Raw genomic sequence first — 23,164 nt, 5'->3', positions numbered from 1 at the left:
AAAGTGAGAGAGGCGGGCAGGAGAGAAAAGGGGAGAGGAAGAGTGAGTGACCATCTGCATGAAATCCCCCTCACCCTCACACACATCACTGGCTAGAGAGACACCTTTAAGTCTTTATTGTCTCCACCAGGCCGAAAGGCCTGTTATAGCAAAACACATTTTGATAGTGCTCCTGCAGATTTTGTCCGAACATCAGGCAAATCGGTACACAGTATCTCTATAGTCATTAAACAAACAATGTCTTTCAGATTTTTTACATTTCCATCGTGATTGGCTTAGATTGGCCTTCAAAGTTTGCAGGAGTCCCCCGTTTTGAACCAAATGGCTCAAATCATGAGCACAGGGTGCAATTTCCATGAAAACCTTGCACGCACATTCCCAAAGAACAGAGAAAATAACATGGGTGAAACAAGATATACTCTATTACTCTATAGTGGCAGCTGCCCAAAAAAAGAACATAGCAATGAACACAATTGTGTGCACGTGTGAGTTGCGTGTCCGCGTGTGCTTGCGTGCGTGCGTGTGTGTGTGTGTGTGTGCTTGCACGTGTTGTTTTGTTGTGACAACATCCTCATATAAGCACTGCCGCTGAATAGAGATGAAAAACCTGATCATATTTCCATGCCCTGGGGCGCTGACAGCTTTGCTTTATTGATTTCACTTATGGTTCATAAATTCTATTATTGTTCTCGCGGCCCAGTGTGTTATTATGTCACCGTGGGCTCCAGAATAGCAAGCAGTTCAACGGTTCCCCGTCCAACATTCCACAACCCTCCAGGACATCCCAGAACTTTCCAGAACATGTCATGTATCTCGTGAGTAGGATTTACTTTTGAACACTGTTTTACCCTACTATTCACTTAGTAAGAGACAACACCTTCGCTCAAGTTTAACAGTTTATTGAATGATAAATGGGGGGAGGAGGGGAACCCGGGATGGGTGAGACTCAGGGTGGGGGAGTAGTCTCTGGAGAGGACGCCGTTTATGCGCGCTCGGAGAGCGGACGTCTCTGCTCCGGTATTGCCCGGGTTCCTGAAAGAGAAGGAGAGAAGTGTGATTATGGAGAATTGGAGATGGAGGTGGAAGGGGTGGATGGAGGGATTGTTCTCGACCACGTATGCAGTGAGAACAGGTAGTTGACGGCGCACAGGTGTATTTATACTGTGGTGATTGTGGCAGGATTGGCCAGGAGATAATGGAAGGCAGGTGAGTTTGATAAGGAAGGAGGGATGATTGATAAGGAGGGGGGAGTGGTTAAGGTCGAGCGGAAGGAGGCCTCTTCTCCCGAAATGCGCCACGTGTCTGTCTGCGTGTGTGTGTGTGTGTGTGTGTGTGTGTGTGTGTGTGTGTGTGTGTGTGTGTGTGTGTGTAATGCACGTAACTCGAGAACCGTTTGACCCACCGACTTCACATTCGACACACGTGATCCACACCCCCGCAGGGAGTGCAGTGTCCGGTATAGAGTCGGTCGGACCCACAGTTCTCCAGAACCACCACAAAAGGCTCTGGTCGGGCTCTGCCAGTGGGCCTAATGAGGCCAACTCCTTTCACCTGTGCAATTTCCAGCCTCTGCCTCAGCCAATTGAGGCTCAACCAATCAGGCTCTGCCAGTGGGCCGAATTGATTGCCAAGTACACTTTTCACAGTCACTTTGCAGTCTTCAGACACAGGCACACAGGCACATACACAGATCTCCATGTAGGACAACGGCTGACAGTTAAAACGGGTGCTATGACAACGTATATCATTAGGTTCCCAAGTTGCATCGTTCCCAAGGAGGCATGGTGGCCGACTGCGACGGGCACGTACAGGTCTATAAAATAACACAAGAAACAGTGTAAGAGCTGCTACTAAATAGTTTCTAGTTGGATCCACAGTTCATGAAAAGTTTTCGACATGCAAGGTTTCTGCCCCACAGTGACAATATAGATTATCAGCCAAACATGAATTGTTGTCCGAGCATATCTAACCGAAGCATATCAGCCTGAGTCAAACTCTGTAAGAACTGCCCTGGCAGATGAAATGGCAGTTGGCTGAAAACATGGCCTGTTAGGTGCTGCTGCTTGCTGGTGTGTTATTTTCAGATAACTGCACAGCTTTGACGAAACTTATCCTTAAAAACTATCCGTCACTCTCAACTCTTTTGGAAACACAAAATGTCTGAGGAATGGGCAGACAGTCCGCTTACTACTACTAGCTCAGCCGTTTCTCCCAATATGTAGTAAAGTTTGACAGTAGTGGGGAAGAGGAGAGGCAGAATGATAGAGTGAAGAGGAGGGGGTTTTCTAATGAATTGACGTTGCCCCAAATGAATGAACACAAATACTTTAACAACTAAAACCCTATTGAAAGTGGAACCGAAATTAACACCACGGCACTTCTCCACTGAAGTTGACTGAACCGCAATGCACGCGGCTGCCATGCATGTTCTTTTCTTTACTTTGAACGGTGTACTTGTTTTATACTATAGACCCCAGGGGTCAGGTTGTTTTATACTGTAGACCCCAGGGGTCTCTAGGTTGTTTTATACTGTAGACCCCAGGGGTCTCTAGGTTGTTTTATACTGTAGACCCCAGGGGTCTCTAGGTTGTTTTATACTATAGACCCCAGGGGTCTCTAGGTTGTTTTATACTATAGACCCCAGGGGTCTCTAGGTTGTTTTATACTGTAGACCCCAGGGGTCTCTAGGTTGTTTTATACTGTAGACCCCAGGGGTCTCTAGGTTGTTTTATACTGTAGACCCCAGGGGTCTCTAGGTTGTTTTATACTGTTATACTGTAGACCCCAGGGGTCTCTAGGTTATTTTATACTGTTATACTGTAGACCCCAGGGGTCTCTAGGTTGTTTTATACTGTTATACTGTAGACCCCAGGGGTCTCTAGGTTGTTTTATACTGTAGACCCCAGGGGTCTCTAGGTTATTTTATACTGTAGACCCCAGGGGTCTCTAGGTTATTTTATACTATAGACCCCAGGGGTCTCTAGGTTATTTTATACTGTTATACTGTAGACCCCAGGGGTCTCTAGGTTGTTTTATACTGTTATACTGTAGACCCCAGGGGTCTCTAGGTTGTTTTATACTATAGACCCCAGGGGTCTCTAGGTTATTTTATACTGTAGACCCCAGGGGTCTCTAGGTTATTTTATACTGTAGACCCCAGGGGTCTCTAGGTTGTTTTATACTGTAGACCCCAGGGGTCTCTAGGTTATTTTATACTGTAGACCCCAGTGGTCTCTAGGTTATTTTATACTGTAGATCCCAGGGGTCTCTAGGTTATTTTATACTGTAGACCCCAGGGGTCTCTAGGTTGTTTTATACTGTAGACCCCAGGGGTCTCTAGGTTGTTTTATACTGTAGACCCCAGGGGTCTCTAGGTTGTTTTATACTATAGACCCCAGGGGTCTCTAGGTTGTTTTATACTGTAGACCCCAGGGGTCTCTAGGTTGTTTTATACTATAGACCCCAGGGGTCTCTAGGTTGTTTTATACTGTAGACCCCAGGGGTCTCTAGGTTATTTTATACTGTAGACCCCAGGGGTCTCTAGGTTATTTTATACTGTAGATCCCAGGGGTCTCTAGGTTATTTTATACTGTAGACCCCAGGGGTCTCTAGGTTGTTTTATACTATAGACCCCAGGGGTCTCTAGGTTGTTTTATACTGTAGACCCCAGGGGTCTCTAGGTTATTTTATACTGTAGACCCCAGGGGTCTCTAGGTTGTTTTATACTATAGACCCCAGGGGTCTCTAGGTTATTTTATACTGTAGACCCCAGGGGTCTCTAGGTTGTTTTATACTGTAGACCCCAGGGGTCTCTAGGTTGTTTTATACTATAGACCCCAGGGGTCTCTAGGTTGTTTTATACTGTAGACCCCAGGGGTCTCTAGGTTATTTTATACTGTAGACCCCAGGGGTCTCTAGGTTGTTTTATACTATAGACCCCAGGGGTCTCTAGGTTGTTTTATACTGTAGACCCCAGGGGTCTCTAGGTTGTTTTATACTATAGACCCCAGGGGTCTCTAGGTTTTTTTATACTGTAGACCCCAGGGGTCTCTAGGTTATTTTATACTGTAGACCCCAGGGGTCTCTAGGTTATTTTATACTGTAGATCCCAGGGGTCTCTAGGTTATTTTATACTGTAGACCCCAGGGGTCTCTAGGTTGTTTTATACTATAGACCCCAGGGGTCTCTAGGTTGTTTTATACTGTAGACCCCAGGGGTCTCTAGGTTATTTTATACTGTAGACCCCAGGGGTCTCTAGGTTGTTTTATACTATAGACCCCAGGGGTCTCTAGGTTATTTTATACTGTAGACCCCAGGGGTCTCTAGGTTGTTTTATACTATAGACCCCAGGGGTCTCTAGGTTATTTTATACTGTAGACCCCAGGGGTCTCTAGGTTGTTTTATACTATAGACCCCAGGGGTCTCTAGGTTATTTTATACTGTAGACCCCAGGGGTCTCTAGGTTGTTTTATACTGTAGACCCCAGGGGTCTCTAGGTTGTTTTATACTGTAGACCCCAGGGGTCTCTAGGTTGTTTTATACTGTAGACCCCAGGGGTCTCTAGGTTATTTTATACTGTAGACCCCAGGGGTCTCTAGGTTGTTTTATACTGTAGACCCCAGGGGTCTCTAGGTTGTTTTATACTGTAGACCCCAGGGGTCTCTATGTTATTTTATACTATAGACCCCAGGGGTCTCTAGGTTATTTTATACTGTTATACTGTAGACCCCAGGGGTCTCTAGGTTATTTTATACTGTAGACCCCAGGGGTCTCTAGGTTATTTTATACTATAGACCCCAGGGGTCTCTAGGTTATTTTATACTGTTATACTGTAGACCCCAGGGGTCTCTAGGTTATTTTATACTATAGACCCCAGGGGTCTCTAGGTTATTTTATACTGTTATACTGTAGACCCCAGGGGTCTCTAGGTTGTTTTATACTGTAGACCCCAGGGGTCTCTAGGTTATTTTATACTATAGACCCCAGGGGTCTCTAGGTTATTTTATACTGTTATACTGTAGACCCCAGGGGTCTCTAGGTTGTTTTATACTGTAGACCCCAGGGGTCTCTAGGTTGTTTTATACTGTAGACCCCAGGGGTCTCTAGGTTGTTTTATACTATAGACCCCAGGGGTCTCTAGGTTGTTTTATACTGTAGACCCCAGGGGTCTCTAGGTTGTTTTATACTGTAGACCCCAGGGGTCTCTAGGTTGTTTTATACTGTAGACCCCAGGGGTCTCTAGGTTGTTTTATACTGTAGACCCCAGGGGTCTCTATGTTATTTTATACTATAGACCCCAGGGGTCTCTAGGTTATTTTATACTATAGACCCCAGGGGTCTCTAGGTTATTTTATACTATAGACCCCAGGGGTCTCTAGGTTATTTTATACTGTTATACTGTAGACCCCAGGGGTCTCTAGGTTATTTTATACTGTAGACCCCAGGGGTCTCTAGGTTATTTTATACTATAGACCCCAGGGGTCTCTAGGTTATTTTATACTGTTATACTGTAGACCCCAGGGGTCTCTAGGTTATTTTATACTATAGACCCCAGGGGTCTCTAGGTTATTTTATACTGTTATACTGTAGACCCCAGGGGTCTCTAGGTTGTTTTATACTGTAGACCCCAGGGGTCTCTAGGTTATTTTATACTATAGACCCCAGGGGTCTCTAGGTTATTTTATACTGTTATACTGTAGACCCCAGGGGTCTCTAGGTTGTTTTATACTATAGACCCCAGGGGTCTCTAGGTTGTTTTATACTGTAGACCCCAGGGGTCTCTAGGTTGTTTTATACTGTAGACCCCAGGGGTCTCTAGGTTATTTTATACTGTAGACCCCAGGGGTCTCTAGGTTATTTTATACTATAGACCCCAGGGGTCTCTAGGTTATTTTATACTATAGACCCCAGGGGTCTCTAGGTTATTTTATACTGTTATACTGTAGACCCCAGGGGTATCTAGGTTGTTTTATACTATAGACCCCAGGGGTCTCTAGGTTGTTTTATACTGTAGACCCCAGGGGTCTCTAGGTTGTTTTATACTGTAGACCCCAGGGGTCTCTAGGTTATTTTATACTGTAGACCCCAGGGGTCTCTAGGTTATTTTATACTATAGACCCCAGGGGTCTCTAGGCCTTTTACCAAATTGCCGAAAATAGCCGATCTGCTATATTTTTGCCGAATGTACCTTGTCTTTATTATGTTTTTCATCCTTTTTTGTGACACTTTACATAAACAAATACGGTAGTTAAGTTACAAGGAACAAAAAAGCACTTAAGACAAAGCCAATCTTTTGTTCACCCAGAATGGGGGCATTAGGGTTCATGCGCTTAACGTTTGTCATGTTGTTTGTCCCCCCCCCCCGCCCCCTGTGATGTCCTTTTTTTCAAGTGCTCCCAGTCTTGTTAGGAACAAGACTTTTATTTTACCGATGCTGTGAGTCATAAAAGGACTGAGAAGGTGATAAGCTGTTGCTCTTCTAGAATGAAGTGGGCATTCAGTGATTTAAAGAAAACGTCAAATGTTGAAATACAAGAGGAGATGAAAGGTGTCTGCCCGGCAGGAAAGATATATTGTATTGTAAATCTAGTATAGAATATTGTGTAGTGCAGAATGTTACTTCAGATGAATGGTCATATGAGCTTAAGGCCAATAGCCTACTCATACATGTGATGAGTGCGTGTGTGCGTGCACGTGCGTGCGTGCGTGCGTGTCCTGAATCATGATATCATAGGCCTGTTATGACACCTGACATAAGCCTATGTGACAGTTAGCGATTCATACTGATGACACACGCGCACACGCACACACACACACACACACACACACACGTACACACACACACACACACACACACACACGTGCACGCATGCACGCACGCACGCACGCACGCACGCACACACGCACGCACGCACGCACGCACGCACGCACGCACAATACATTCATCAAGCATTTACGGTAGTTTTCCATAATGTCATAGTGTGCATGTGTGTGCATGCATGTTAGATTGAAAGATTACCGTATGTTTTCCTGGAGAATTCCAACTGATTCTAGATGCTGCTTTATTGCAGCGCTCTCACTCATACAGCTGCTAAAGGGCCACTGCACCCCTTTTGAAACACGATCTTATTTTTATGATGTTTAGGACACAAGAAACACTTTCCTGGGGGGGTTTATGTGTGCAATATGTGTTTTTAAGATATTTTAGTCATGACGCCAAGTTCCTGTCCAAACATTTGTCATGAAAATGTGGTCTCACTTACTTCCTAAGTCACACCTCCACACTGCCTCCCCCCTCTCTAAAAGGAGGGGCAGTGCACCAAAGCATTATGGGCATTGTAGGAATTCAGCAATCCAGTCAAGCCCTATAGTCAAACACACAGACTTCATTATTTTTCTGGCTATAGGGATAGGGTGCAAATTTAAAATTGTGCTACTGTTATCTATACTACAAATACTATTCACATTGGTATAACATTAACCAGTTAGTTCACCACTCCTGACCATACATGGAAGAATGGCGGGCAGAGAGAGGTGCACGTGCTCCCATGCAGAGAAACAACATAGAGAATGACATGAGGTAGACTATAGTGGACATATTACAGTAGTGGCCACTGCCCCCCCCCCCCCCCCCCCCCCCAAAAAAAGCACATCCCTCATTGTTGTGAGAGGCCACATGTTCAAATGTGTGTGTCGCATGTACAGCTGTGGGCCATTGACCTTGACCAATTATCTTTGCAGAGGTTTGCGTGATCTGCGCATTTCACAATGTAGATATGTCCACTAGGGGGAGTAGAGAGCTATATAAAAATCTGCGACCAGTCAAAGCCATCGAGAGAGAGAGGAGAGAGAGAGAGACTAAAAATGACTGTGGTTTGGGTTTTTATTAATTTGTTTGACGTGAAAAATACAGTGATTCCACCAGCGTTCAAGAACGCTGGTGGAATCACTTTTTTTTTTAACATGATCACAACCTTTGTGCTTTATAATCACAATGCTCTCTCTCTTTATGTCGTAGCCTTGTGGTCAGTGCTGCCGACTTATGTATCATCCTCTCCTGTAGCTTGGGTGGGTGTGTATACGTGCATATAAGAAGAGTGGACACCTCGATTAGCATAACTAGCATTAGGAGCACACTGGGAGCTTCCCAGTATAAATGATACGTAGCCTGCAGAGTTAATTCAGTCAGACATACTCGAGGGGGTTCATGCCATGCTCAAAGGCGCATACTATAGAGCGTCGCAGTCCCGCCCCCTACCAGGGCCCAGGAAATGATTCCCCGTTAATTTTCCTCTACTCATAGACATTTCAAAAAGTATTTATTTAAAGACCTTTTAAGCCTCGTACCAAGCCAACTTGAGTTGTGACAAATCACAACACTTTTGTTGTTGTTTTTCTTCTTTATAATGATTTGTTTGGTCCAAAATATTGTGTTTGTTGTCATGATTTGTCACAACTCGAGTTGGCTTTGTACGACGCTTAAAAGGTCTTTAAATAAATACTTTTTGAAATGTCTATGGGAAAAATGCATTGGGAATTATTTCCTGGGCCTGGTGTCGTCATGAAAGGGGGCGGGACTGCGACGCTCTATACTCAAGGGGTTAACATGCCGCATTACTATGTGGGTGTGCAAGTCCCACACGTCATTCGCTGATGTTGCAAGCAGTTGACCAATTGGGCGGGCTACTTAAGCTCACTAGACTGCATGCTCTTAGCCAGGCTACTTCCTGCCTTCCTCTGCATATGGTTCCTGGTTGTTATGTGATGTTTGCTCCCACCACCACCCCAGCACCACCGGTGGGCTCTGTTATATATGCTCCCCATGGGGGGTTTATTCTCCCTGCTCTTAATGGTTTATGATGGTGTTCAATCACGCCGAGCAGGGAGAAAATGCAGCAGCGCTGAACGCCAAGTCAAATATCATATGTGCATTCTATAATAAATATTGGTTAAATCTATTCGTGAGTTGTCTGACTGAACCACGGTAACCGCAGTCTTCTACTGTTGGTTGCTATTTACTCGCTATATGCAGCAGTGGTGGACCAAGCATACACTCAGTCGGGGCACGGTGGCACAGTCGGTATAGCGCCGCCGCCGCCTAGAAGGTCCTGGGTTCGATTCCCGCTAGGGAACGATGTGGGCGCTGGGGGTGCGTTCTCTCCTCCTGTGGAAATGCAATAGGAGGGATTTGTGCAAAGATGGATGAGTCACCTACAGCCTGACACACTGCAGCTCACAAGATACCTCAACACATGCACATGCACATGCACATGCATGCGCACACACACACACACACACACACACACACACACACACACACACACACACACACACACACACACACACACACACACACACACACAAACACCACACCACACCACACCACACCACACCACACCACACCTGCACAGGTACACACACACGTATGTGCATTCACACATACACATATTGACAGTATACATACACATCAGCTGACATCCTACAAACCTTCACTTACATGCATGATTGATGGTGTTCATGTAGCCTATCACTTTAATGAGGCTCTGTGTGTGTGTGTGTGTGTGCGTGCGTGCGTGCGTGCGTGCGTGCGTGCGTGCGTGCGTGCGTGCGTGCGTGCGTGTGAACATGCCGGGTATGATAAGGCATTTCATTAGTGTTTCCCACACAGAGCCTAAGGGCAACAGCTCTGTCCTGCATCATCTGTCATCTCTCTCTCTCTCTCTCTCTCTCTCTCTCTCTCTCTCCCTCCCTCTCTCTCTCTCTCTCTCTCTCTCTATCCTTCCTTCCTCGCCTCTCCCTTCATCTCTCTATTCTGTCTCCTGTCTTTCCCTCATTTAGGTCCTTCTCTCTTTCTGCTTCCATCTCTCTTTCCACTCTTGCTTTGCACTTTCACCCTCATCTCTATCCCCCCCTTACACTCAGTTGTCAATACCATGCACACCATGTTATGTGTTGTGATGTGATGTAATGTGTTGTGATATGTGTGTGTGTGCGTGCATAATATGTGTGAATGTATGGACTATACTGTACTATATTATGTGTGAGCATGTGTATTTGTTCCTTTTGTGGCCATTAGAGCGAAAAAAGCAAGTGCGTTCTTTAACCACTTACACGCCAGCATCCGTATTGTGGTGGGGAATGTTACAGCAGACCCACAAGCTCACTTGTGAGCTTGTGAGATTGGTTATAAGAGAGATTTAAGAGATTTGGTGTAGAAAAAGCGATCCGATTACAGATCTAAGTAACTCGAGTGCATTTCTCTAAGACCTATAGGTTAAAGCATGGTTAGGATCAGTTACCGTAACACATGCAGTGGCATCTCTCTGGAATGATTCCGGGTCGGGTGGAAAAGTGTATGTCCTTACAGGTCACTAGCCTTGCATCCCAGGCTTTGCTTTCTCAGAAAGAACCCCTGGGGAATGTTAACGGTGGAAAAAGGGGGAGGGGGAGGGAGGGGGTCACTGACAGCATGGGCAGAAGGGGGAGGGGCTCACCCAGGTGCAGCACAGCAATGGCGTCTGCGTTGTGTTGCACGCTCACTCTGTGAAAACAAACATCACAGTCAGGGTCAGGTTTATCTGTCACATCGCATGGGTTTAGAGATATAAAGAATAAGTGGGTGAAAATCCCTTTCTTGTGCTCGCTCCATCATTTTTGTATAGTATTCCGTGGATCGGTGAGAAGAGGCCTCGAGGTAGAGTGAGAGCAGAAGAGAAAGATGAACTTTAGAAGCAGGTTAAATAAAACAAAGATATACAGGTAAACGTATAGCATTATGCAGATGTATATTAGAGCGGTGCCCGTTGTTGGGCACTGGCCTACTTGAAGCGATGCAAGTTGGAAATGCATGCCCCACCCAGTTATTACTGTTACCCTCGACCAATCAGGGCACTGCGTGCGTACGTCGGTGCGTCGCTCGGCCAATCAGAGCGCGAGTTGGCAGCTTGCTGCGTATGTCGGCTTTCGAGTTATGTCGCACATTACAGACGTACAGAGACTTGATGCATTTATAGATGGATTAGCATCATATGCAGGTGTGTAGGCTAGTAAGGCTACATGTTCTTTAGAGATATCATGCATGTTCGGTTATTTGGCGATGTTGTGCCGAGGCTCCGACCAGCCCTTGCACTAGGCAGAGTAAAGTGACTAACACGCACAGAAGTGAACTAAATGCTCCAATGATAGCTTATATTTGATGAACTCAAACGTGCATTTTATAGGGTTTTTATTAATTCATATTAATTATAAACACTTACAATCATACATTCACACGTTCTGTTCACACTTCCCCCCAACACAAGATGAATACAGTATCCCGGCCTGGATTACAGGTCCTATTGGTCTGTGGTTCTATCCTAACTCTGTCGGTAGGGTTTACTATCATTTTACACTCTAAGACTCCCAGATCATGGTACAGCTTAGCTTGTCATTGTTGACTCTCAGACTTAGTTCAGTGACACATTAAGTGGCACATTAAGTGGTACATTAATGGTACATTAAGTGGTTTTAAATCTACCTTATCATTCAGTCAATGGAGAAAAGAAACATAAATGACATTTGGTTACAATCTAAACATCATATTACATCAATTATGAATACTGTACTATCACATATTTATAGCATATAATATATAGCAAATACATACCGCTGGTCTCTGCCTAGACATCATGTATCACGTTCGATGGTATTGGTGAATCTAACTCTAATATTGTGCTACATAGCATATAGTCACAGTGGGCCCTGACTGAAGTCACACCTTCATGCTAACACTTTCAGCCAATCATATGCCACTGACCATCCTGCCTGCACCTCTGGCTACAGCCGCCGGCTCCTATTACAATCCCTGTAATGCCCACTACTTCTGCCTAGATTAAACTGTTTAGATTATTACAGGTATTTATCATTTAGCCTTTTTACCAACCCAATATATAATAGGTTATTAGAACACATTTAAACAATTGAAGAGGAATTAAAGATTGGTTACTTCAATATTGTATGTTCTAGCTGAGCTGACTTCCTCTGTGAAAAGGAGTCAATAATGGCCTGTCTTACAACAGGAGAAGGCCGTAAAACCCCCGAAAACCACCGGTCTGTTTGTAGAATGGAATGTGGGGACCTGAGCTCTCCCACTCTAGAGGAGCTGCTTAATCTCCAATCAATCTGACCCAATATATAATTTCTCATTATGAGTACAAATCTCGCACACCCATAAATAACCAAACAATGCAGGTGTATATAGGCTACATATAGACATTAGCATCCTATGCAGGTGTATTGTATAGGCTACATATTATAGACATTAGCATCCTATGCAGGTGTATTGTATAGGCTACATATTATAGACATTAGCATCCTATGCAGGTGTGTAAATGTTATTTTAGAAACATTAGCATCAGCAGGTGTGTCATGTGTGCGTAACATGCTGCCAAGAGGAAGTTTGGAAGAATAAAATAAAATAAAATAAAATAAAATAAAATAAAATAAAATAAAATAAAATAAAATAAAATAAAATAAAATAAAATAAAATAAAATAAAATAAAATAAAATAAAATAAAATAAAATAAAATAAAATAAAATAAAATAAAATAAAATAAAATAAAATAAAATAAAATAAAATAGGGTAAAAACCAGGGCAGGTAAATCTGTGTAAGGAAGCGTGAACGTAATCTACATGAGGGCTGTAATCCAATCTAGCATTGCTGTGGGGTGGAAACCTTGTATGTAGACCATGTCAGAATCCATTCCTTTTTTATTATGTTAAAACATTTTAAAAAGTGTGAAAATAGACGATCGAAAATAGCCGATCAACTTGCAGATCTGCTATTTTCACTGCTTTTGAGCGACACACTTTCATGATGAAGTATAGGCCATTAGTTCACGCAAAAACATAAATTGAAATATGCAGATACAAGGTTTCTGTAGATAGGGAGTTCATGTTCATGCCTTGTTCAACAGTCTGATGTCAACGCAGCAGCCTCAGCGAGTAGCGGCACACAGCAGAAGCCTCCCGTCGATGTATGTCGGTCGGGTTTGTTTATTTTGTGCAGTGCACCTCCTCGGGCAATGTTTTAATACAATTCTCTCCCAGTTTTTGCTGATGTAAAAATGTGTTTGATCTCGTTTTGGGTTCCAATGCAGCCGCACCCGATCCGTCGGAGAAGAAAAAAATGGCTTCAGTGAGTGAGCTTTTCTATCTGGCTCGTCCTATATCCACTGTTTCCAATGTTTCATTGGGGAGAGAGAGCTACAGCGAAGGGCTGGCCACACGCCCACTGTGTAGTCACACACATCAAAGAGCTTCCACTAGAACGCCATTAAGCTGCGAACAGTTGAAAATGGGCTTGTCCTACAACACACGTTATGTGAAATAAGAAATGGACCGCATGATCGCACAAACTTAAATGAATAACAATTGATCATTTGATTGGATGGGTTAAATATAGCAATTATGATATTTACTGTGTGTGTGTGTGTGTGTGTGTGTGTGTGTGTGTGTGTGTGCGCGTGCACGCGTGGACGCAGGGACGTATCGAGGGGTGTGCAAGAAGATCGACCACTTTCCAGAAGCTACTGATTATGAAGCAGATGCTGCTGAATACCTCCTACGTAAGACACACACACACACACACACACACACACACACACACACACACACACACACACACACACACACAGGTAAACAGACATAGAGAAGAAGAGGGAGAGTCCAATGAAGCTGGCTGCATTGTAGCCACACATCCACAAGAGAGACAATAAAGCACCGAAGTCTGACGTCAATATCGGTAGAGGGCGCTAAGTCCACATGTTCATGTACTTTTTATTTGCATTGTAATCCACATAGGGGGATTTTAGATCTCCTCATATAAGAACTATGTTTGAAAAATAAACATGTCATCCCGGCCGTTTCACTCTATGAAGAATCAACTGAGTGAGAGAAAACGCTATTGTTACTGCTCCTGAATTAGTTACATTTTCGCTAGAGTGACTGACTGTCGCAAACGATACAGAGACACCTCCCCGCATAGACAACGATACAGAGACACCTCCCCGCATAGACAGCTTGTTTATTTTTGGACCACAATACGACGATTTTAAGACGCCCCCATGTTATTTTCCATAGAGAAATGAATTCCGTGTACCATGGGGGGAATCTGAGGGATGAGCGAGTGACGTCAGGACTTCGGTGCTCTATGTTAGATGTAGCAACACATCGAGACAGACAGACAGACAGACAGACAGACAGACAGACAGACAGACAGACAGGGGTCCACCCTAGAGATGATGTGGCAGCATTAAGGCAGAACATTGTTGTTTTCCAGAGCGAAGCAGAGAGAAGGACATAAAAGATGGGATGTGTTGTTCACCCCATCGGATGAAATGCAGCAGGAAACAGAGAACATAACAGAGAGCATGCAGAGAGCATGCAGAGAGCATGCTCTCTGCATAACAGAGAGCATGCAGAGAGCATGCTCTCTGCATGCAGAGAGCATGCTCTCTGCATAACAGAGAGCATGCAGAGAGCATGCTCTCTGCATGCAGAGAGCATGCAGAGAGCATGCTCTCTGCATGCTCTCTGTTATGTTCTCTGAGAGCATGCAGAGAACATGCTCAGAGCACTGAACAGATAAAACAGAAGGCAGTGTCGGCGTCTGGCAGAAACCTTGGAGCTGCATGGCTCATTTCTGATACTTCCATGACCGCGGAGAGCGAAGGTCCGTTTCTCAGTGTATTTGCCATCTATGAAGGTTAAATAACAAATGGAGCTCCCATGCCCCTCGCAAAAATGAGAGCAACATTTGTGAGAGCCGAAAATCCATATGGCCACCATTAATTAACACCTTAAGGGCCCGGGGTTATTTAATCCATTAATACAATGTGCCCATCGTTTATAGCGCCCGGACCACTTTTACCGACGGACCGGATGTTGTTGTGAATGTGTGTGTATAGCAGCTAACAATAGCCACAACACTATCGATGCGATCGACAACAACGGGAAGTAAGAAGAAATCTAACGAGACTAGCGACTGGATAGCGGGGGCCCGTCAAACACAGGATGTTTTTTCATAATTAGACGGGATGATTTAGATCACGAGTTATTAACGTTTTAAGATTTTCGTTGTCGCCGGCTAAACAGGCAGGGAACATTTTCGATGACGTGTCACTTTTGTGCAACACCGAGGATCGCGCAACAAGCGCCTCTAGGCTGTGGAGCGATAGCCTAGCTAATAAGCCAGACCGAATCAGCCGTTGGCAAAAATAAATTGCCTGCCGGCGGATTACGGTCTGGAGAGGCTCAATTGTACGCCCATTTCCTACACCAGAGAACTGGTGTGGCCAATCGGGACACGGTATGCAATATGGGCGGGCTTTGGTACAGTGACTTTCAATGCTTGAGACCTTTGACTGACAGTAGCTCTGACCAATTGCGCCAAAGAGAAAATGTTTGAACCCACCCCCCGGGAAACAAGATCCATACACAGCATCTCCAGACTCAAATACCACACGACAGTGTGATTTGAGTCTGGCTTATTAGCCAGGCTAGTGGAGCGATGCAACACATTTTGCTCTCATTTTTGCGAGGGGCATGGGAGCTCCATTTGTTATTTAACCTTCATAGATGGCAAAATCCACTCAGAAACGGACCTTCGCTCTCCACAGAAGTATCAGCTATAACCCAACTATTGTATCTCCATTCATCAACGTTTTGTGTTTTTTCGTAAATCAATGCCCTGCTTCATCGTGCAAGATTGTCACACATAAGTTAGTGAATGAGTAGTGAGCTGAGCTCGTACAGTAGATCAGCTATTTTCACTATTTTTATTTGCAGAAATAATACTAGGCCAGGCCTACTACTAATAATCATAATGATGATAAAGGAAGTCTTGTGGACATACAATGTTTCCCCCCGACCGCGACGAAATGGAGGAATAATGCAGTCGCTGCGTTGTTGTTGTTTTTGTTCTTCTCTTTTTATTTTCACTGCTCCACTGAACACCAGGGCAACATCCCCAGAGGCAGCCAATCAGATCACAGGCCAGTTAGCTGGCCAGCCAATGGGGAGCAGGGACCCAGTGACCGGCATTTCATACTGCCCAGGGGTGTGGGCCATGCACGGAGGTGGGGCTTATCCTCCTCACAGGGGCCTCACAGGGCCATTGGCCACTTGAAACTGTCAATCATGCTGGTACGCTGTTGCGTAGAACAAGCGAACAGGACAGTGTTGTGCGGAGCTTCCTCATGGCTAACACTAGCACATGTCACTGCTTGGTTCTGTATGAGGAAATGACAAATGAATCCTTCTCGATTTCATAACATCATAGCACACACGCACGCACGCACGCACGCACGCACGCACGCACGCACGCACGCACGCACGCACGCACACACACACACACACACACACACACACACCTTTAAGAATCCACGAGCAAGCAAGCAGACACGTGCATACACGCACACACAGTGTTCATGTGTTGTATATATATATATATATATATATATATATATATAGGCTATGTATATGTATATAGCCTATATATTATATGTTTTAATTAATTAGATAAATAAATTAAATAGACAGACAGACAGACAGACAAGACAGACAGACAGACAGACAGACAGACAGACAGACAGACAGATATCACAGCTGTGTGTAGTGCTGCTCTAAAGGCTTTAAAATGAGCTATTCAGGCTCAATTAAGCATGTCCTGTAACTCCAGTTCCCTGTATGTAACACTGCATGTGCACACACCCCGTCTGGGTCTCGCTCTCTTCCTCTCTCTCTCTCTCTCTCTCACACACGTGTGTGTGTGTGTGTGTGTGTGTGTGTGTGTGTGTGTGTGTGTGTGTGTGTCCATACAGGTGCGGTGCGTGCCTCCAGTATCTTCCCTATAATGAGCGTGGGTCTGTTGTTCCTGGGAGGGCTGTGTGTGGCCGCCAGTGAGTTCTACCGCAGTCGCCACAACGTCATCCTCAGCGCTGGAATCTTCTTTGTCTCCGCAGGTTAGGCTCTACACAGCCTCGCTGTGTGTGTGTGCGTGTGTGTGCGTGTGTGTATGTGCGCGTGTGCGCGTGTATGTATGTGTGCGTACGTGCGTGCGTGTGTGTGAGAGCTTGTAGATTGTTCACTAATTGTCACACAACAACATATATATAAGGGCTTAAGTGATTACAGCATATAGCAAGATGGCCACCAACTGCAGCAAGTGGCTTCAACATTAATCGATTGCATCTTGTTTAGGCCAGTGGTTCTAAAATTGGATTCCGGGACCCCCCCAGGGACCCCCCCAGGGGTTCCAGTGGGTCTGCAAGCTAAATGATTGATAGTTAGGATCCAAATGAAGCCGTACAAGTCGGGAACCCTGAAAATGTTGCATGACACTCAAGCCCTTCCCACAGCAGCAGTTTCTGGGAGGGGCGTTGCCAAAGCGGCAGTCTTCGACGATTGGTTCACACCAACAAATCAAAATAGTAGCAAAGCAGATGTTGTCATTGTCACTGTGGCTAACCCGGTTGCTAACCAAACAAACACTGTCAACGAGCGCTACTATAGCATGTAAACAAACATGGTAAAATATGTCAGAAGATGTTGTTCTAAAACCTGTCGTTTCTGTAAAGAATCTAGGCCGATATGATAGCCAGATCGATGCGGTCGCAAGTTACCACAGTGGGGACAGCCATGTTTGTTGTCTTACACCGCCATAGACAGAGTCACCAGACCTGAATCGCCAGAACATGTTGTTTTAATGGCCATGGCTATAGCGATTCAGGGCTGGTGCCAGGTTACTTAAAGCAGGGATTCCCAACCTTTCTATTACCACGTACCAGTGGGACATGTCCTGCGTACCACCACTGGTACACGTACCAGTGGGACATGTCCTGCGTACCTGCGTACCTAAGTCAGAGGTTGGAACCTCTGACTTAGAGTGTACAAATTGAACCAAATATTTGGGTTCCATTTGTACAATCTCAAAGTTCTGGGGGTCCATGGCCTATAATGCATAAAAAAAAAGGTTTTGAAGACTACTGGTTTGGGCTATATACAGTACATCTCTTATCTCTTCAGTTGCATCTGTAAAACTGAAGAGTTGCTGCTGTAATACACTGCTGTGTTGCCACAGAGATGACCGTTGTCTCTCCCTATATGTCAATTCTTATGAAGAGGAGAGCTATAGAATGTTGGAATGCATGAATCATTATCACCACGACACCATACAGTATTTCAACATTATGTGATTAGCTAGTTAGCTACAGTACCTGTACAGATTATACATTTTTACACAAACATTATGATATGAATTACATTTTTCTTTTATAGAAAAAAAAAAAGAAAGAAAACCCTCAACCCTCCCACCCATACTGCTCAGTGACACCGCATACTATAGAATAAAATAGTAATTTGAAAAAATGGAAAACATCTGAAAAGAAAATGGCGTACAGTCAACCATATCAGTGGTATCCTGTCTATTAATTGTTTCTATACTCAAGTAATGGACAAGGGGCAGCCAAACTTTATCAAATTGTCTCTCCCTGTTGTGTACTAGTCATTTCATTTAGCCAATGCTTAAATGCAGGAGCCGCCTCCTTTTTCCAGTGCGTCAAAATTAGTTTTTGTTGCTGTAATCAGACCATATGAGAAGAGTTCATTCTGTGCTAGCTATACCGTTAAGTGTACAAAAAAACTTTAGCTATTGAAAAATAGCAGATCTACAAGCTCATAGCGTGCCACCGAGTGGCGCGCTACGAGCTTGTAGGTCTGCTATTTATGAAAAATCGAAGAACGACTGACATAGAAACATAGCTTTTTCAGAAAACTGTCTGGATGTAGAAGACATTTTTAAGAATCTGATCTCAGGTCAAAATGGCTTAAAGACATGTTCCAGAGTGGAGACCTGAGAGGAGATTCACTTCCTAATGACTCAATAGAATTAGAAAACATTCCTGTTGTCATTATGGAAACACAAACACTGTGGCCGCTGCTATATTTGAACTGTGAATAATTCCTCGCCTTCTGGCGCCTCGGGAGAGAAGCCCATGCATGCACAGGTAAACATGTATGTTTGTCTATGTGTGACCGGGGGAATTTGTCAGACTGACAAGCGTCGGGCTCAGATGTTTGTGGAAGGACCCCATTAGATGCTCAAAGCATACAGAAGCGGCAGTCTTAAAAATGTAGTCTGTGCATGTGGCAGAATAATCAATCAACATGAATACCATGCTGCTGCTGCAACATCCTGGTAAATACACATTTACAGTGTCTCTCTACCTCTCTCTCTCTCTCTCTCTCTCTCACACACACACACACACACACATACACACGCACACACACACCTACGCACACACACGCACGCACGCACGCACGCACACACGCACCTACGCACGCACGCACGCACGCACGCACGCACGCACGCACGCACGCACGGCGCGATAATTGCTGTTCAGTGGAATGTAGTGTCCCATTGGGTCTTGTAGTGAATTCATGAAACCAGATAGGTATAACTATTTACCACAACAGTAGCACGGTTGAGTCTGACTAATTACAGGTGTAGTTTAATTGTTCCTGTTCCGTGCACTCTGCCACCTTGCGTGAGCACCGCATTCTGAGCTAATGGGATGAGAGGGGCTAGCTGTGCACAATTAGACCTCTTCAGGTTTTTTTCCTCCTCTCTCACATTGGTATATCCTCTCTCTAGCTACAGTACCTTTAAGTGTACAAAAAAACTTTAGCTATTGGAAAATAGCAGATCTACAAGCTCATAGCGCGCCACCGAGTGGCGCGCTACGAGCTTCGAAGAACGACTGACATAGAAACATAGCTTTTTCAGAAAACTGTCAGGATGTAGAAGACATTTTTTTTTGTATTTTTTCCTCTCCCTCTCCTCTCTCACATTGGTATTTTTTCCTCTCCCTCTCTTCTCTCACAACTCCATCGCTCTCTCTGTCATCATCAGTTTTCATTGTTGCTCTGTGAGACTGTGACTATGTGTATCACTTCCTATGAGATCGGCGTTCTCTTTTATTCCCCCATTCTATATAGGGCAGTGGTTCTCAACCAGTGGTCCGGGGACCACCAGTGGTCCTTGAGGGGGTTCCAGGTGGTCTCCAGCTAAATCAGGGGTGGGCAACTGGCGGCCCGGGGGCCACATGTGGCCCCCACCTTTACTTAATGCGGCCCTCAGGTTAATGTCAGAATACTGATATAATATTGGTTTCAGCTGTTACAATTCCACAACATGCCAACATGACCCGCTGTAATTACTTCAGTCTAAATTAGTAGCTCAATGCTCAAAACAAGTATAATTAAAAGGCATTTGAAATGACATAAACATGTTAATTTTCAGGATTCAAATTCAAAAATAGCAAAAATTCAAGATTTCAATTCGAATATAGCAAAAATTGCCGATCTACAAGCTCAAAACGCGTCGCAGCGCGACGCGTTTTGAGCTTGTAGATCGGCTATTTTTGCTACGACGGCCCTAGGGAGTGAGTGTGGAAATATAGTGGCCCTCTCCATCGTCAAAGTTGCCCACCCCTGAGCTAAATGATGGAGAGTTGGTAACCAAATGGACCCTTATTATAGATCTTTAACTCTTGAGAGCGTATAAATGAAACCAAATGGACCCTTTACGGGTTCATTTGGTTTCATTTGTAACTCACAAGAGTTACATTTTTGTTAAACATCTGAATTACATAATTTTCAAGAATCTACACAATTAGAAAATGTAGAAGAATTGTTATTTTTGATCAACGTTTGCCTGTTATCTCTCCTAAATACAGCATGGAATTGTGGACAAAAACTAAAAATAATCTTTAGTTTTGGTAAATAGTGGCCCCTGGTATCAAAATCGCCATTCATTTTTCCCATAGAGATTTACAAAAAATACGGTACATTACATTTAATAAATGTATACTCTTTGTTTAGCGGTTTTCATTTTCATTTTTTCACAGAATCAAAGGTTTTATGGTCATGATTCACCAGGATCCTGGATGGCTTGTTTCTATAGACTTAAAATAATTTATACAAATATCTTTATAAATCTATATGGGAGAAAAATAATGGCCGATTTTCAAGTGGAACCAGAAAACCACGCCCACTGCTATGCCCTATTTCAAATAGTTCCACCTGTTCTTGTTCTCTTCTCTTTCTATAGACGGTTGGACCATGGATGAAAGCGGAATGAAAACTCACTCTCTTTTCCATCACATTGTCCCTAACCATGTATTAAACCTAGTAAACACAACATTGGATGGTGATATTTAGCATATCCCAGCATTAGCTCATGCAGTAAATGGCCCCACATACTCGTGCAGAGAGTAGACGTGCAGAGAGTGAAATCCTGTAAGAGGGCACTTTTGGACAAAATAGCTCACAACGTGTCGCGCTGCGACGCGTTGTGAGTGTATTTTCGGGGCGCAACCCAGCACTCTTTTAGCTATAGTGGAGATGCGCTGTACGACATGGATTTAGAAACACATTTGTTCAACGCAAAATGCTGCGTTCAAGTTCAGGAGACTTCGGCGGGAAAAAAAAGCAATTCTCCTGAACGCTGCTGCCTTCCGGCGTGGCATGGAAAGGAGTGGCATTTGCATTTCTTTCACCATAGTAAATGCTGCATTCGTGGTCTGGAAAGGGCAGCTTTGTTTTACAGACGGGTAAAAGGGCAGGGGCTGCAATGCCCCCCTTTGATGTCTATGTGTGCACGTCCCTGCTCAAACGTTTTCAGAAAAAGAAAGGGAGAAAAGATAACAGGCATTTACTGAACAGCCATGAATATAATAAGACAGTTTGAGTCCGTGCACCTTCAAGAGCTCTCTCCCCTTTCATATCAACAATGCTGAGTGTGAACGCTGTCTCCCAGTTAGGGATGTTAATAGTGAATCATTAATCGATTAATCGCCGTTAAGAAATTAGTCAATTAAATGTACTGTAACATTTAATAATTCATTGTAATTAATCGAAAAGTCTGTGGTTCTATCATTGGGTGGTTTTCTGTGAATGTAAAGCTGCCACTGTATTGCCACTGTCAATGGTCAAATAAATATTTGATTAAAGAATTATAATATGCCTTTTATATTCTTTCTGTGTATCAGCAAAATGTAGATTTTTATGTTAGACATTGAGGGAAATTAAGATTCTCAGATTTTTTACAAAAACGCTGCTTATCAACTAACCGGTTAATCGATCGATAATGTTATCAAAACTTCAATCAACTATCAATTAATGAATGAATTGATAATTCCCATCCCTACTCCCAGTGTTTCACTATAGCTACTTCTGTAAGAAAGTCCAGGTTTGCATCCTATCCAGGGTTGGGATCCGTAATTGTATAGCAAGCTGTTTTTAAATTCCAACTACTTCTCTCATACCACCCCTCCTGCCCCCTCTCCAGGCCTCAGTAACATCATCGGCATCATCGTCTACATCTCGGCCAACTCCGGGGACCCCGGCCAGAGCGACAGCAAGAAGTCCTACTCCTACGGCTGGTCCTTCTACTTCGGGGCGCTCTCCTTCATCATGGCCGAGATGGTGGGCGTGCTGGCCGTGCACATGTTCATCGAGAAGCACCGCAAGCAGCGCGCCAAGTCCCGCACCGAGCTCATCAAGAAGTCCGCCTTCAGCCGCATCCCGTCCTACCGCTACCGCTTCCGCCGCCGCTCCAGCGTGCGCTCGTCCGAGGTGCCGAGCCGCGACACGTCCCCGCTGGGGAAGAGTGGCTACACGGGGCCCGCCGCCTCCGAGATGCCCATGTACACGCTGAATCCGCGCGAGCCCGGCAACGCTGGCGGCGGCAAGGCGGCCCAGGTGGGCGGCGGCGGCGGCATGGGCGGCCTGCTCAACTCCGAGCGGGACTTCCTCCAGAGCAGCACGCTCACTAAGGAATACAGCAAGGACCCCAACCGCAGGACCACGCCTGTTTGAGAGGTGCTGGCCACAAATATCGCCTGAGCATATTAGAGGAGGTTGACGGTTATGATGGTGGTGGTGGTGGTGGCGAAGGCAGTGGGAAGGGGGAGGAGTTCAATAGAATTTTGACCAATAGCAGTATGGTACCAGGCAGGGTCAGAGGGCATAGTTCAGGTGGAAAAACTTCAGCTGTGGACTTTGAACTGTGATTTTTGAGCCTTTGAACTGTGATATCCTGAGCGCTGTTAGGGTTGTGCGTGT

At 44.6% G+C, this 23,164-nt stretch overlaps 1 protein-coding gene across 1 annotated transcript in view; it reads left to right on the top strand.

Annotated features, from left to right (window-relative positions):
• LOC306936315 (voltage-dependent calcium channel gamma-3 subunit-like) overlaps positions 1 to 22,918 on the top strand; it is a gene marked incomplete at both ends in the record, with an annotated part of 25,185 nt that extends 2,267 nt beyond the window's left edge. Inside the window, 4 exons of the mRNA XM_079519804.1 lie at positions 13,138 to 13,175; positions 13,522 to 13,605; positions 16,861 to 17,001; positions 22,389 to 22,918. Coding sequence (XP_079375930.1) covers positions 13,138 to 13,175; positions 13,522 to 13,605; positions 16,861 to 17,001; positions 22,389 to 22,918 — 793 coding nt within the window. The remainder of the gene's footprint in view (positions 1 to 13,137; positions 13,176 to 13,521; positions 13,606 to 16,860; positions 17,002 to 22,388) is intronic.
• Positions 22,919 to 23,164: the final 246 nt, after the last annotated feature.

This window comes from Electrona antarctica (assembly GCF_951216825.1).
Source record: "Electrona antarctica genome assembly, chromosome: 14".
Taxonomy (NCBI): Eukaryota; Metazoa; Chordata; class Actinopteri; order Myctophiformes; family Myctophidae; genus Electrona; species Electrona antarctica.
This window is presented reverse-complemented; position numbering and strand designations above follow the sequence as displayed.